Source organism: Podarcis gaigeae (assembly GCF_964106915.1).
Source record: "Podarcis gaigeae genome assembly, chromosome: 9".
NCBI lineage: Eukaryota > Metazoa > Chordata > Lepidosauria > Squamata > Lacertidae > Podarcis > Podarcis gaigeae.
The window spans coordinates 44,648,290-44,661,204 of record NC_139685.1 but is presented as its reverse complement, the minus strand read 5'-3'; the positions used below and the strand labels follow the sequence as shown (position 1 = coordinate 44,661,204).

The following is a 12,915-nucleotide window of genomic DNA, read 5'->3' as shown; positions in this document are numbered from 1 at the left end:
TTTTTATGTATGACTTACACTACTACTACTACTACTACTACTAATAATAATAATAATAACAGGACCAGAAATGGAGGGATGCTAATGCAGAGACAGTGCCAGTTTGTTGTAAATTATACTACACAAGCAATGGAGTTCGTTGCTGAGATGCTCCCTGGAAGCTAAGGAGCCTGTGAACTTGACTTACATGGTATAATAAAAATGGCCAGACTTGATACCCACCTCTCGTAGAGGGATGATGAGGCTGCACAGGTTTTCTTCCTTGCTAGTGAAACAAATGTAATTTGTAGACACAAACATCTGACCCAAGATGTGCATTTTGTTAAATGGAGTCCAGAGGGTACAATCGGTATGTCCATCTAACTTTTCGTCCTTCGGAAGCCGGAACAAAGCACGGTACCTTTCACTCTTTGCTCTAGCATCAAGATCCCTGAAGTGAGCAGTTCAAAGTTTCGTTGTTCATATTAAAATTCAATGTGCATGCGTATGTCTTCAACAGATTAGATAAATGTACATTGTAAATTAATTCTGCACAAGCACAAATAAAACACCAGGAAATGATATTCTATGGGAGAAATCTGTCATAGCAGTGCTGATGTTTCTATGTTTCATTTATATTCATGCTTTCTGTCAGCCAGATAAATTACACCACAACAGCCACGAGCTTGCAATATTTGTCTGCTTTTTACTTATAAGAGGACAGCTGGCTCTCTTTATTTACCCTTACGAGTAAAAAGCAGGCTAATAAAAAACATTGCAACAGAGCAGGTTGGTGGAGGAAGAACAGAGCATTCCCTGCATTCATTCTACTCCTCCTCCTTATTTACTGAGCCAATGCACTTCCATGCAGGATGAAGCTTTGCCTCCTGTGCATATAAACAAAGAGGACTGCCATTGGACGGAAGGCCTGCTCCTTCTCTCCACCCACAAGCCCTTTTCTTTTCTATACTGGATGCACAGGAAGAGGCCAGCATGAAAATGTAAGAAGCCACTGGATGAAGGATGAAGCCTTCCATTCCTCCTCCAGAAGCCCACCGGTTTTCTTTGCTGGGTGAGGAGGGCTTTCCCCAGCTTCAAGCAAGTTCAGGAGGTGTTTAAAACACCTGGAAGGTTTTCATCTGGTAACAAAAAGCTTGTAGTGTCAACATCTGATATTCCTCTTTCTGGGGAGAGCATTCCAAAGTTAGGGTGCCACCGTAGAAAAAGGCCCTTACCTTGTGCACCAGTCCTTAGTCTCCATTTCAAACAGCTTCAGTCTTTACATGCTTAATTCTAACTACATTCTACTAAGGTTAAAGGGCCTATAACAGTCCATTGTAGAATGTTGGGTGGGTGGAGTTTGGGAATCCAAAGAGTATATAAATATAGTTTGTTCTGTTTTTACTTTGCTTTGCTATTGGTATGGAAATTGGGAAAGTCGTGGAAGGGAAATTTTGGTCGACTTTAGGATAAATGTTTAAGAAAAAATAATGAGGTATAAATATTGATGTGTAAATTTGGATAAGTTAAAATTGGTTATTAAAATGGTCTAAACTAAATGAAAATAAGGTTTGTAAATATAAATTGAGGAAATGGAAGAAAGAAGAATAGTAAAATAATAACATGTTAGAATAAATTAAATTAAGTCAAGATGGAGAAGTTAAGGATTTGCTGAGCTAATAATTTAAATTGGAATACAAGAAGGGGAGGCACGAGGAGGTCTGAGAAACAAGTTAAAAGAAAATAAGTATTTGAACTTTTAAGTGTTTTTAATTGTTTTTAAGTTTTGGATTTTTGTATTTTTGTTATCTTTTTGTTTATATTTTGTTTTTATATGTTTTTTCCTTTTTTTGAAAATGCTAATAAATATTCATTTTTTAAAAAATAGAATGTCGTTATTTTCACAGGGCTATTATTGTATACAGAGCTTTGAAATACAGGGATATATGTGAATACAGTGACTTTGAAACCTACCGTTTTAGTGCAGAAACTTTTTTGGGGGACTTCTTTTTAAGTCTGGGCAATGACCTGTCTTGCTCAAAGCCTTCATTGTCCAAGAGCTGTCTCATGGCTATGTTGGCAAGTTGTTCCATTAGCTTAAAAGTTTCATTGATGTTGAGGAAGACTGAAAAGAAATGCTGACTGGACCTTGTGCTAACTTTGATCACATCAGGTAAAAGCAGAGTCGCATTCTTCTCAAGCTGGGTGATGTCAACCCACCGGATGACTAGCTTGGCTAATGAAAAGAAATCAAGAGTAAGCAGAGAACAAGACCACTCAACATTTTCAAATCCAAAAACCACTGGTGATAAAACAGCAAGCTTTTCAACAACACTATGCACTTATACCATTATCTTGTTTCAGGGCTCTACAGTGCATGTTTATGCAGAAGTAAGTTTCACTACTTTCAGTGGTTTCCCCCCCATTTTAATTGTGTTTAGGACTGCAGCCTCAGCACAGTGCTGCACTTGGTGCTAGTGGGTCCGTTTTGTCAGAAACACAACAATAATTAAGAATTCTGCCATGCACACTTTCAGTTTCAAATAATCTCTCTTTTTTAAAAAAGCAAAATTCTACACAACCAATGTTTAGTTTGCAAACAAGCCAACTTCAAGCTATGGATGAACAAACAGGATTGTTCGACTAGCTTGTACAACTAACCAGCTTTGGTTGGTTCACACATCATTCTAAGGCTGAGATCCTTTGAAAATGGAAGCCAACTTAGCAATTCTTCCTTCCAGGGAGGATAAGAGGGAGAGAGCAAGAGCCTGTTGCTTTGTTTGGGCTTGCTGTGCTTCACCCCATATAAAAGTGAACTAGCTCAAGCTCAAAGAAAATCAGGCTCTCTACAATTAATAGTCAATATAGTTAACTGGAACCAAGTACAACAGCATTATAACCACTGAATGCCAGGTTGCTGTGCACAAGCAACAGGAATTGGCTATCCCATTCATGCCTTGCTTGTAAGCTTCCTGGAGGCATCTGTCTGGACTACAGAAAGAGCAATATGTGCTTATGTTCTCATATCAGCCAGCTGTCCCTACACTCAATGTACACTAGAATGAAACCTCCTTCTAATCAGTCCAGAGTGTTGGAAGAGGAAAAACAAGTATGAGACATACAATAAATTAGTACTAGGGCTCCATGCAGTAACTTAATCCACTATAGGCAAAAATACCACAAGACACTATAGACAGAAATGGGGAACCTGAGGCCCTCCAGGCGTGTATGGACTCCAACTCTCATCAACCCTGACCACTTGGCATGCTGTCTGCGGCTAGGAATTTTGAATCAAACAACATGTTAAGTCCACAGGTTCCCCACTGCTGTGAATCTCATGATGGATTCAGGAAGTAAGAATGTCTGTAATTATCCTGACAGTAGGATGTTGATGAGCCGACTGCTCGTCAGGCAAGGTGCCATTAATCAGATAGCTCTGCAGTTTAAAGCTGTAAACATCTTATAGAGAGTGACCACACAAATGGTGAAGGTTCTGTGAATGTGTGTGTGCCTGAGTTATCACCAACTGCCCTGAGGCAGAAACTAAAATTGTTTATGAACAAACTCAATTGTATACAATTTAGCTCTTTTGTCCGTAATCACTGCTTATATATTGCTTCCACTCCTTGACAAATACATCACCCAGTGTCTGTTTCTTAAACCCAAGCAAAGAAATCTCATTCAAATAAGGATTAAGCACAGCCACTTCAGACCATCAGGCCACTTTTCCCTCTGCTCAACATCCATGAGGATGTGACAGCAGGCTTTCTTCAACATGATCAGCTTTTGGAAGGGACACTTTGCCCCCTTGCCATACTTCTGGGGCATCATATATTGCCACCGTAACACTAAGCCTAAAGCCAGAATGTTTCAGGTCTCCACGTAAGTGACACTTAAAATGAATGGGCAACTCTAACTAGAAGGATAAAACATAGTTTAGTGGTCCATGTGCTGTTGCCAGTTCCTGCACTACATCAAGTCCACCAACAATGACTATGTGTATCGTTCTAAACCACCAACTTCAAAACACACACACAAAGATCAATAGAAACGGAAGTCTCTCATTCATACCTTCCCGTCCCATGAGGAAGGAATAAAAGCAGAGGTGGTTAATGCTGAGATACATCCAGCCCTGACGAGGCACCTTCCCTTTCCAGTAACTGCAGGAGTAGTAATTCACCAGCTTCTCTTCCTCCGGCATCCCAAACAGTTTGTGGAATTTCACTATGGCTTCCTTAAATTTTTCAGTGTCGTCATCCTCCTTGATACCATTAATTTTGTTAAATTCGGCAATGATGCCCTGAAGCAGAAGATCAGACAGGACAGTTTGGCTTCCCCCCAAAATATATGTGTGCTATGGAGTTCAAAATTCCAGCATTTTAAAAAAGAAAAGGTTTGGGGAGAGGAAGAGAACACATTTTGAGTATGCAACCCAACTGGCATACTGCAGTGACATGGGGCTGTAGTCAAATTAGCAGAATGACAAGATGAGTCTGCATCAGGGTTGGGGAATCCATAGCTGTTCAGATATTGTTGGGCTGGGAATCTCATAGGCTCCAGCCAGCATGGCTAATGGTCAAGGATAATGAGAGCAGAAGTTAGAGGTGGATTTAGGAAAGTGTGACCAGTTTGCCTGCAATGGGCGCTGAGCCGAGAGGATACTACAACAATGGTGTAAAACAGTAAGCAAGAGGTGGGGGGCACTGAATTTTGGCATTGCACAGGGTGCTGTTGAAATTTGAAAGCCCAAAGTCTGCCACTGCTGTAGTCCAGGTCCATATGTTCCATTGGAGTCTTTCCAGTTGTTGTTGGACTACAACTCTCATCAGGCCAGTGGTGAGGGGTGATGGCAGTCCAAGAAAGTCTGGGGGCTCAAGGTTGGGAAAGGCTGTTCTATTGCCTTCAGAAACCACAGGATGCACATAAATCACACTAACAATTTCCAGAGGAATGGCCATGTTAGTTTGTTGCCAAACAAATGGTGGCATATTAAAGACAAACAAAAGCTTTTGTCATTTCAGCTGTGTTGCCGTGTTATCGATTTTAGCCTTTAAGATATCACAAGGCTCTTTGCTATTCTAAGTTACCAAAGCAACAAAGAGGAGAGTGCTGCAAGACAAAACCTTAATTGTTAAATCTAACCTACACAGGGCATCTCAAGAGATTAGATCTTGGCCATATGGATTTCCTAAACTACCAAACACACTAGATATTCTCTGCTAAGAAAGGACCTGGCCTTACTCCCTCTCAAACAAGCCACATGGTAAACCTGTTTTGGTAAACTGATTGCAAAAGATTAAAAAGAAAAAAAGAGTGATGTGTTGATGGGGAGGTGTTGTGATGTTACAAGATAAAAATTCTGAAATTCCACGTGGCCAGCATAAGTCCCTTGACAAACCTGAAGATAGTTATGTGATCTCACCCTTATCTATGCAACTTGATAATACCAATGTATCTGTTTCCACTGATGCCTGCTTCCTCAAACTAGATAATGAAGCTACCTGGAATCTGTGCTTACCAAAACAGAGAAGTACACAAACCAGCAAATCAAGTATAAAGGACAAGCTTGCATAATAGTTTTTTCCTGGTCATGAGGATAATTAACTGTGCTGACAATATATATACACTACCTGTATTTTTCCTTTGACAAATGTGTTTATGTCATTTTCATTTTCAAAGATCGAAAGAGTTTGTAGTAAATTCTGTTCAAGCCATTCCCAGTGCTCAGTTATTTCTTTCCTTGAACAACCTAAGACAAGAACAGGATAAACTGCTAGATCATGTCTGTAATTTTTTCATCATAAAGCAAAAATAAATAAATATATTTATGGATAGGTGTGCAACAGTATGTTTATTGGATAACCAAAACAAAACAAAACAAAACAAAACAAACCCAACAAAGAGAATACTGTACATTTTAAAGCAAACCAGCACAGAAGAGTAATTTAATTCAACAGAACACCATGGCCCACTTCAGTTGTAGCAAGATAAATAAATAAGTAGATAAATAAGTACCACTGGGGCGGGAAGGAAAATGGCATTTCCGTGCGCTCTGGCTTCCATCACGTCACAACCCCATATTCCGTACTTAACCGTACATTCCCTCCCCTCCTTAGCACGCCTTGCTAAGTTTTCACTTCCTGTCTTAAACAAATCACAGTTCCTCATGAGGTCTGAACTTGAGGGTGTGTAGTTTGCCTATACTTTCCAAACAAGGCAGGAAATGAAACCATAGTGTGATCCTGGCTTGTTCTTACTACTCATAGTTTAAAACAAACCAGAGTTATATGAACTTGGATAACGTGGGAAACTGTGGTTTGTTTGAAACAGGAAGTGAAAGCTTGTGAGTTTCCTTCCAGGGGCATGAAAGTATAGGAGAGATGAGAACAGCATTCAGGGGCCAAATGATCTTAACAACTGGGCCTACATGATCTGTGGACTGGCAGTTTTCTGCAAACTAATTTTTCTGCTTATCCTTGAGCCCTTGGTTTTATCCTAGAATGGTAATAATTTAGAGTCACTTCTAAATGGCATTATAGCAGTTAGAACATTATTGTTGAAGTAACTTGGCAGCACTGTCTCTTCCCCCTGACCCAAAAGTAGAAACAAGGACAGACCTCTAAGCTCCCTCTTCTAGTTTTGGAAATAATTGCCCTGCAAATACTTTCTGTAAATAGGGTACAATTTAATCAGATACATTTAAGTGTGTACCTCACTTAGTCTTGCATTTAAGTACTTGCCTGCTAGGTCTGGCAGACAATGAATTTCATGGAGGTGAGTGCTCCATCCCTCATTTAAACCCAGCATAGAAACCATGGAGCATGTCAGAAAACAGAATCCCCATCCTCTGTGTCCAAGGTAAAATACAGTGTACTGCTAGCGGAGGGAGAAAGCTCATAGTCCATCCTCTGCTAGCCCCCCAAAGGCTAAAATAATTTGTGGACTTACTAAGAAAGTGGGCTTAACTCCCTCCTATAATAATCAATGGGATTTAAGTAATTCATGTCAACAGAATTATGCTCATAGATTACACTGAACTCCTGAATGAATAGAAGTTATACAGTACATATTATATAAATCACTCAAGAGCTTGCTACAACAGTGCCAGGAAGGCATAGGTACGTGCAAATCAATTATTTCCTAGCCACAAAATTAGAAAGCTAACACAGTAGTGAAATGATTTCCTGGGAATTGCAAGCATAAGCTTATCTTCAGCTCAGCTCGGCTGATGAGGAATGAGATCATTCTCTGCAGCTTCCAGGGAGGCCTGGCATTTCTGCTCTGCCTTTTCAACACAAATCATTTCTGAGAGCCTACATAATTTAAGCAGCAGCAGCAAAGGCCCATATGTGATCATCATGTTGGACTTTGCTTGCAATTACTGCATGAAATTGTATTGTTATAACTCCGGATGTGGCTTTAAAGACCGAGTTATTCTTTCCATAGCTTTTTACACACCTACAAAAGAGCCATAACACAACATATAGGTAATGCACTTAAAATCGCCAGAGAGATGCAAAATGATGATGTCTTGCCTCCTGTGGAGCAATAAAATGCAGAGTTACCATGCCATTACCATCACAGTATCTCTTCTGCAGTCATCATCTGAATTATTTTTTATATATGGATTATTAAAGCTGAGGTTACTATTCACTATTTCTAAATATGGATACAACTGCCGTCACACTTCAAAACTTTTTGTTGTTACTGTTGTTATTCTCAGGAATTTAATTTATTCTGAAACAGGAATGTATTATTATTTTTTCAAAAAAGAAAAATACTAATATTTCTCAGCTTTGTTCCCTTCTTTCCACTAGCAATTCTGTTATGGGAAGGACAATTGGGGCACTCAAATATATTTTCATAGAAGGAATGTAAGAGACACATTATCTAATGAAAAGTGTGGCCCACCTGTACCTGCACACAGGGGGCGTAGGAAGGGGGCGGTGGGAGCGGTGTGCCCCAGGTGTCATCCCTGAGGGGGGTGACAAAATCCCCCTGGGTGGATCGCTGCCCTGCCCCCCTGGACACTGATCACCACACCAATGGCCCCCAATGGGTGCTGATCGTCATGTTGATCACCCCCAATGGGCGCTGATCGTTACATAAAACTGCAACAATGTCAAAATAGCTAATACTAGCCAGAGTTTATTACTTTTGTCATAATCAATGCTTACAAGGAAAGGGAGCAAAAAATTCCACATAAGAGAGGAAATGGGGGAATGGTATCTGTACACAGCTTGGTATCCTGTTCTTAAGTGTCTTAAGAGTTTGACAGTATTACATCTACAATAGACCACAGCCATTGCTCAATATAATCTCACTAGATTACAACAGGCTACAATGCAACACAATGGGTTGGATCCAGACTCAGCTGTGCTTTGAGTACACTTATACAAATCAATGGGGTTTAGTCATGACTAATTTGTACCCACTGCTTTCAGCTGGTCTAATCTAAGCATGAGTAAATCTGGATAAAATCCAGATTTACTGGAGATCCAGATTTAAAATGTCATATTATAGACAAAAACTTTGATGGGGTTAATCGCCCAGTCTGATAGTTACAGAAGATTAAATGGGAAATAACTTTTTAGCATTTCAGAGCCTGGATCTCATAAATGACCTGCTACTCAAGTACGATGTCATCACACAGTATAGTGGTACCTCAGGTTACAGACGCTTCAGGTTACAGACTCCGCTAACCCAGAAATAGTACCTCGGGTTAAGAACTTTGCTTCAGGATGAGAACAGAAATTGTGCGGTGGCGCGGTGGCAGCGGAAGGCCCCATTAGCTAAAGTGGTAAAAAGTAAAGGTAAAGGTACCCCTGCCCGTACGGGCCAGTCTTGACAGACTCTGGGGTTGTGCGCCCATCTCACTTAAGAGGCCAGGGGCCAGCGCTGTCCGGAGACACTTCCGGGTCACGTGGCCAGCGTGACATCGCTGCTCTGGCGAGCCAGAGCCGCACACGGAAACGCCGTTTACCTTCCCGCTGGTAAGCGGTCCCTATTTATCTACTTGCACCCGGAGGTGCTTTCGAACTGCTAGGTTGGCAGGCGCTGGGACCGAGCAGCGGGAGCGCACCCCGCCGCAGGGATTCGAACCGCCAACCTTTCGATCGGCAAGTCCTAGGCACTGAGGCTTTAACCCACAGCGCCAGTTTTAGGTTAATAACGGACCTTCAGAACGAATTAAGTTCTTAACCTGTGGTACCACTGTACAGGCAACCCCCTCATTTACACGCTTTCCCAGAAGACGTTTATATGGGTCACCGCAAAATGCATAAATAAATTGGCCTTCCTTCCTGGAAAGGAGGGAAGGCACGCCATTCAGGGCTCCGATCCAGAGAAGGCTTGGGACCGGCCAGGTAATGGCCCTTAGCGACTTCCAGGCAGCTGCCCCAGCAGCACAAATGAGTTTCTCTCTCTCTCTCTCCTCCCTGTGGACCCTCCCTATCAAAGTGGGGTGCCCCCCACTTTATGTCATTTCACTTATTCATGTGGGGGCTCCATGTAAGTGAGGGGATGCCTGTCATCAAGACAGTATGCAATTCAGTACTCCTATGAACTACAGTGGTACCTCGGGTTACAAACACTTCGGGTTACAGACTCTGCTAACCTGGAAGTAGTACCTTGGGTTTAGAACTTTACCTCAGGATGAGAACAGAAATTGTGTGCTGGCGCTGCAGCGACAGCAGGAGGCCCCATTAGCTAAAGTGGTACCTCAGGTTAAGAATGGTTTCAGGTTAAGAACGGATCTCTGGAACGAATTAAGTTCATAACCAGAGGTACCACTGTACAAAGAACATCCAGTCCTCTAAGAAACTGGTAATTTTAGCCACTATTAAAATACTTACCACAGGCAATAGTCCAGTATATCATAGAGTCTGGAGCCTGGTATAGAATTCGATATGGCGCTACCCTTGCACTTGAATCCAGCACAACATCAAGAGTTCCCACAAGAAGACCTAGGGAGAGGGAAAGGAATTCAGTGGTGAACAGTACTGCTGTCTTGAGGTAGACATGGATACATGAACTTAACAGAACATTCCAGCCCATTTTATTTATTAAAAAAAACAGGTAAGAAAGATATATTTAATATCTGAGAACCTGAAGATACAGTGACTAGACTGTCGGCCTTAGATTGGGTGATGTGAAACTAAAGTGCTAATCTGAGCAATTTGAAAGAGACAAGATTAACAAGAGAATCAGCATGTAAGGCAAGTTTATATAGGTAACTTGGTCACTGACTGACTGAACTCTTCTCCTAGTGCTTAAACAAGTGCTTAACAGCAGTGGTAGCTCCAGTTACAGATAGGTAGCCGTGTTGGTCTGCCATAGTCAAAACAAAAAAAATTCCTTCCAGTAGCACCTTAAAGACCAACTAAGTCAGTTCTTGGTATGAGCTTTCGTGTGCATGCACACTTCTTCAGATACACCCCTAACTTACTTCTTCTATTCACCATTCTTTAGATCCACCCTACTGACTAAAATCAGTTCTTCTAGAACTTTACTGCTTGGCTCTTTGTTTGATCTGTCACAATTTTACCCAGTCATCACAAAACCTTTCGGGCCATGCACAATCTGAACGGTTAACTAGTCACAGGTCATTTCTCAGCCTTCTAATTTGGGAGATAGCCATGCCTCGCCACATCCTGGTTCACATTTGGGATAATGTTTTTAAACACCGCCACCAACACAGAGACATAGCCACATTCCAGTTACTACAGAGTGCAAACCAGCATTAGAAATTTCTCCACGTAATTAAAATGAAACATTTAGTAGGCACTCGGTTGATCTCTCTCCTCTGGAAATGCATCTGTTCATAGTCCTTTGGCCAGGAGTAAGTAATCTCTCCACTCCTCTATTCGTACCCATTAGCCCTCTACCCCCTTTTGTTTTTAGTCTCAGTCAATAAGAGGGAGGTGTAGCCTGTGTGGCGTTAACATATTGAACTACACTCTGTTCGTATAAGAGCACAGTGTAATAAATAATTGAGCATAATTTGAGACATTGACCTTGCTTGTCCCTTCTTCAGCCTTTGTTGTGCATGAAGAAAATGCTTCAGTGAGCGCTTTCCCAAACATTTTCTTGTCAAGCTGAAAATGTATTCAAGAACCAGCTCTTCCTCTGATGCATATTCTCTGCAGAGCAATCGGCATCAGAGGCAGCCTTAGCACAGTTGGGTACAGGACAAGGGATGGACGCTTCAACTCAGGACTGTCTGAGACCTTTGTAATGCGCCTTTGTAGACATCGTCCTGGGAGAGGGAGGGGAAGGAGTAGCAGGTGCGGCAGCTATCTGACACGCCACAGCAAGGAATACCATTTTAGGGGGTGAAACTTAATTATTGTAAATTTCTTCCATGAGAGGACCTTAAAAATGTGGGTTTCTTTTGGTGTGAGAAATTCAAGTCTTCTTCTGTTTCAAGGCCTCCGCCACCTACATCCAGCACCCTGCTTTACTTGGATAATACAAAAATCTTTTACATCCCCATAATATTTCATCCCCCCCACCCCCAGTGATGCCTGGTTAACCTTTATGAATGAAACATACCTTCCCATGAAATATGTCTGATTACATGGATCCAAAACATGCAAACGTACGACATCAGAGATTTAATATACAGTACTAGCTTCAACTGGAAATACACAATTTACTCCAAACACTACTATATTGGTGCTTAGGTAAACACATTTAAAGTTTTGAAAACCATATCACATGCAGTTGCATGCTAGGAACAGTCAGGTTTTTCTATTCATCATATGGCACCACTGCAAGGCATCACAATTGCCATGGAATTCTTGGCATAGGGCAATGCATAACTTACAGTGGAACTGATGAAAGTTCAAAACAGAATGAGATTTTTAAAACAGTATTATTTCATGATTTGCATGGATCACAGAAGTCTGATATTCCCTCATTTTTTGTCGCTTTTAGACTGACTGAAGAACTATTCAGCTACATATATTGCTACATTCAAGAGTAAAATCCAGTCATATACAGTATTATGCTTCCTGGAAAACTGGTCATACTTGCCACCATAATGTGTCAGCTTTGGAGTCAAGTCTCTGTCAGGTGATAATTCATAGGAGGTCAGTAGAAGCAACAAGAGCAACAACAAAATCCACAATGGTTTATGTTGTGGTTCTTATGACTTTTACTCAAGTGACTTTAATCTAGGGGGTCCCTATTTCTTTCAACCAAGGCTACTGTAGCTTGGCAAACCAAAAGCACACGTACAGTTATGTGCTAGTGATGCATAGGTTTATTGCAGAATCGTGTAATTCAAGTCTTAATGACTTGAAGACTTAATGATTCTTTCGAACTATCAGCTCCCCAACCCGCAACGAACAATTTTTTAAAAAAGACTCCCATTGCAACAGTGGAAAGTGGAAAGTGCTCCGAAGGCTAGGGACGTTACAATTTCATGCAATAAGGTTAATCACAACTGAGAACTTCAATAATGAGGATGCAACTTTTAGCTTGTTGGTAATCTTCTCAAGTAACAGCTCTCCAAAGAGACAATGCTCAACACGTTGTAATTAGTTACGAATTGCATTGAATACTAGCCAAATTCCAAAAGTGAAGATTTCTTCATTAACAGCCTGATCCGCCACAGCAGAAACCCAACTGTTTCCTTTCACACTGAGAATGAAAGCAAGGCTTGGACTACAAATCTGCTAGACTTTAGAAAAAGCTATCAAGACTTGAGCCTTTAAATATTACATCATACTTCTTTCCCAAGTGATATTTTAACAATACTTAACAGAAACAACTGCTTTCTCTCCCCCTGTCGTGCAATTTTATTTTATTTCTTTAACCAGAGACCTGGCATCCCCCAGCAGAGTAAATTACAAAATGGCAGCTGGGAGGCAGAAATAGAACCAGCAAGAAAATGGCAACCCAAGGGCAGACACAGCCTTAATTACAAGCTGC

General features: G+C 41.2%; 1 protein-coding gene across 2 annotated transcripts in view; it reads right to left on the bottom strand.

Moving 5' to 3' along the window:
- The window catches only part of TBC1D9 (TBC1 domain family member 9), a 51,425-nt gene that overhangs the window by 23,959 nt on the left and 14,551 nt on the right, over positions 1-12,915 (bottom strand). For both annotated transcript variants that reach the window (XM_083755416.1, XM_083755415.1), the window contains exons 2-6: positions 9,834-9,944; positions 5,610-5,728; positions 4,051-4,279; positions 1,954-2,215; positions 223-430 (exon numbers count right to left, since the gene is read on the bottom strand). In XM_083755416.1, coding sequence (XP_083611542.1) covers positions 223-430; positions 1,954-2,215; positions 4,051-4,279; positions 5,610-5,728; positions 9,834-9,944 — 929 coding nt within the window. The remainder of the gene's footprint in view (positions 1-222; positions 431-1,953; positions 2,216-4,050; positions 4,280-5,609; positions 5,729-9,833; positions 9,945-12,915) is intronic.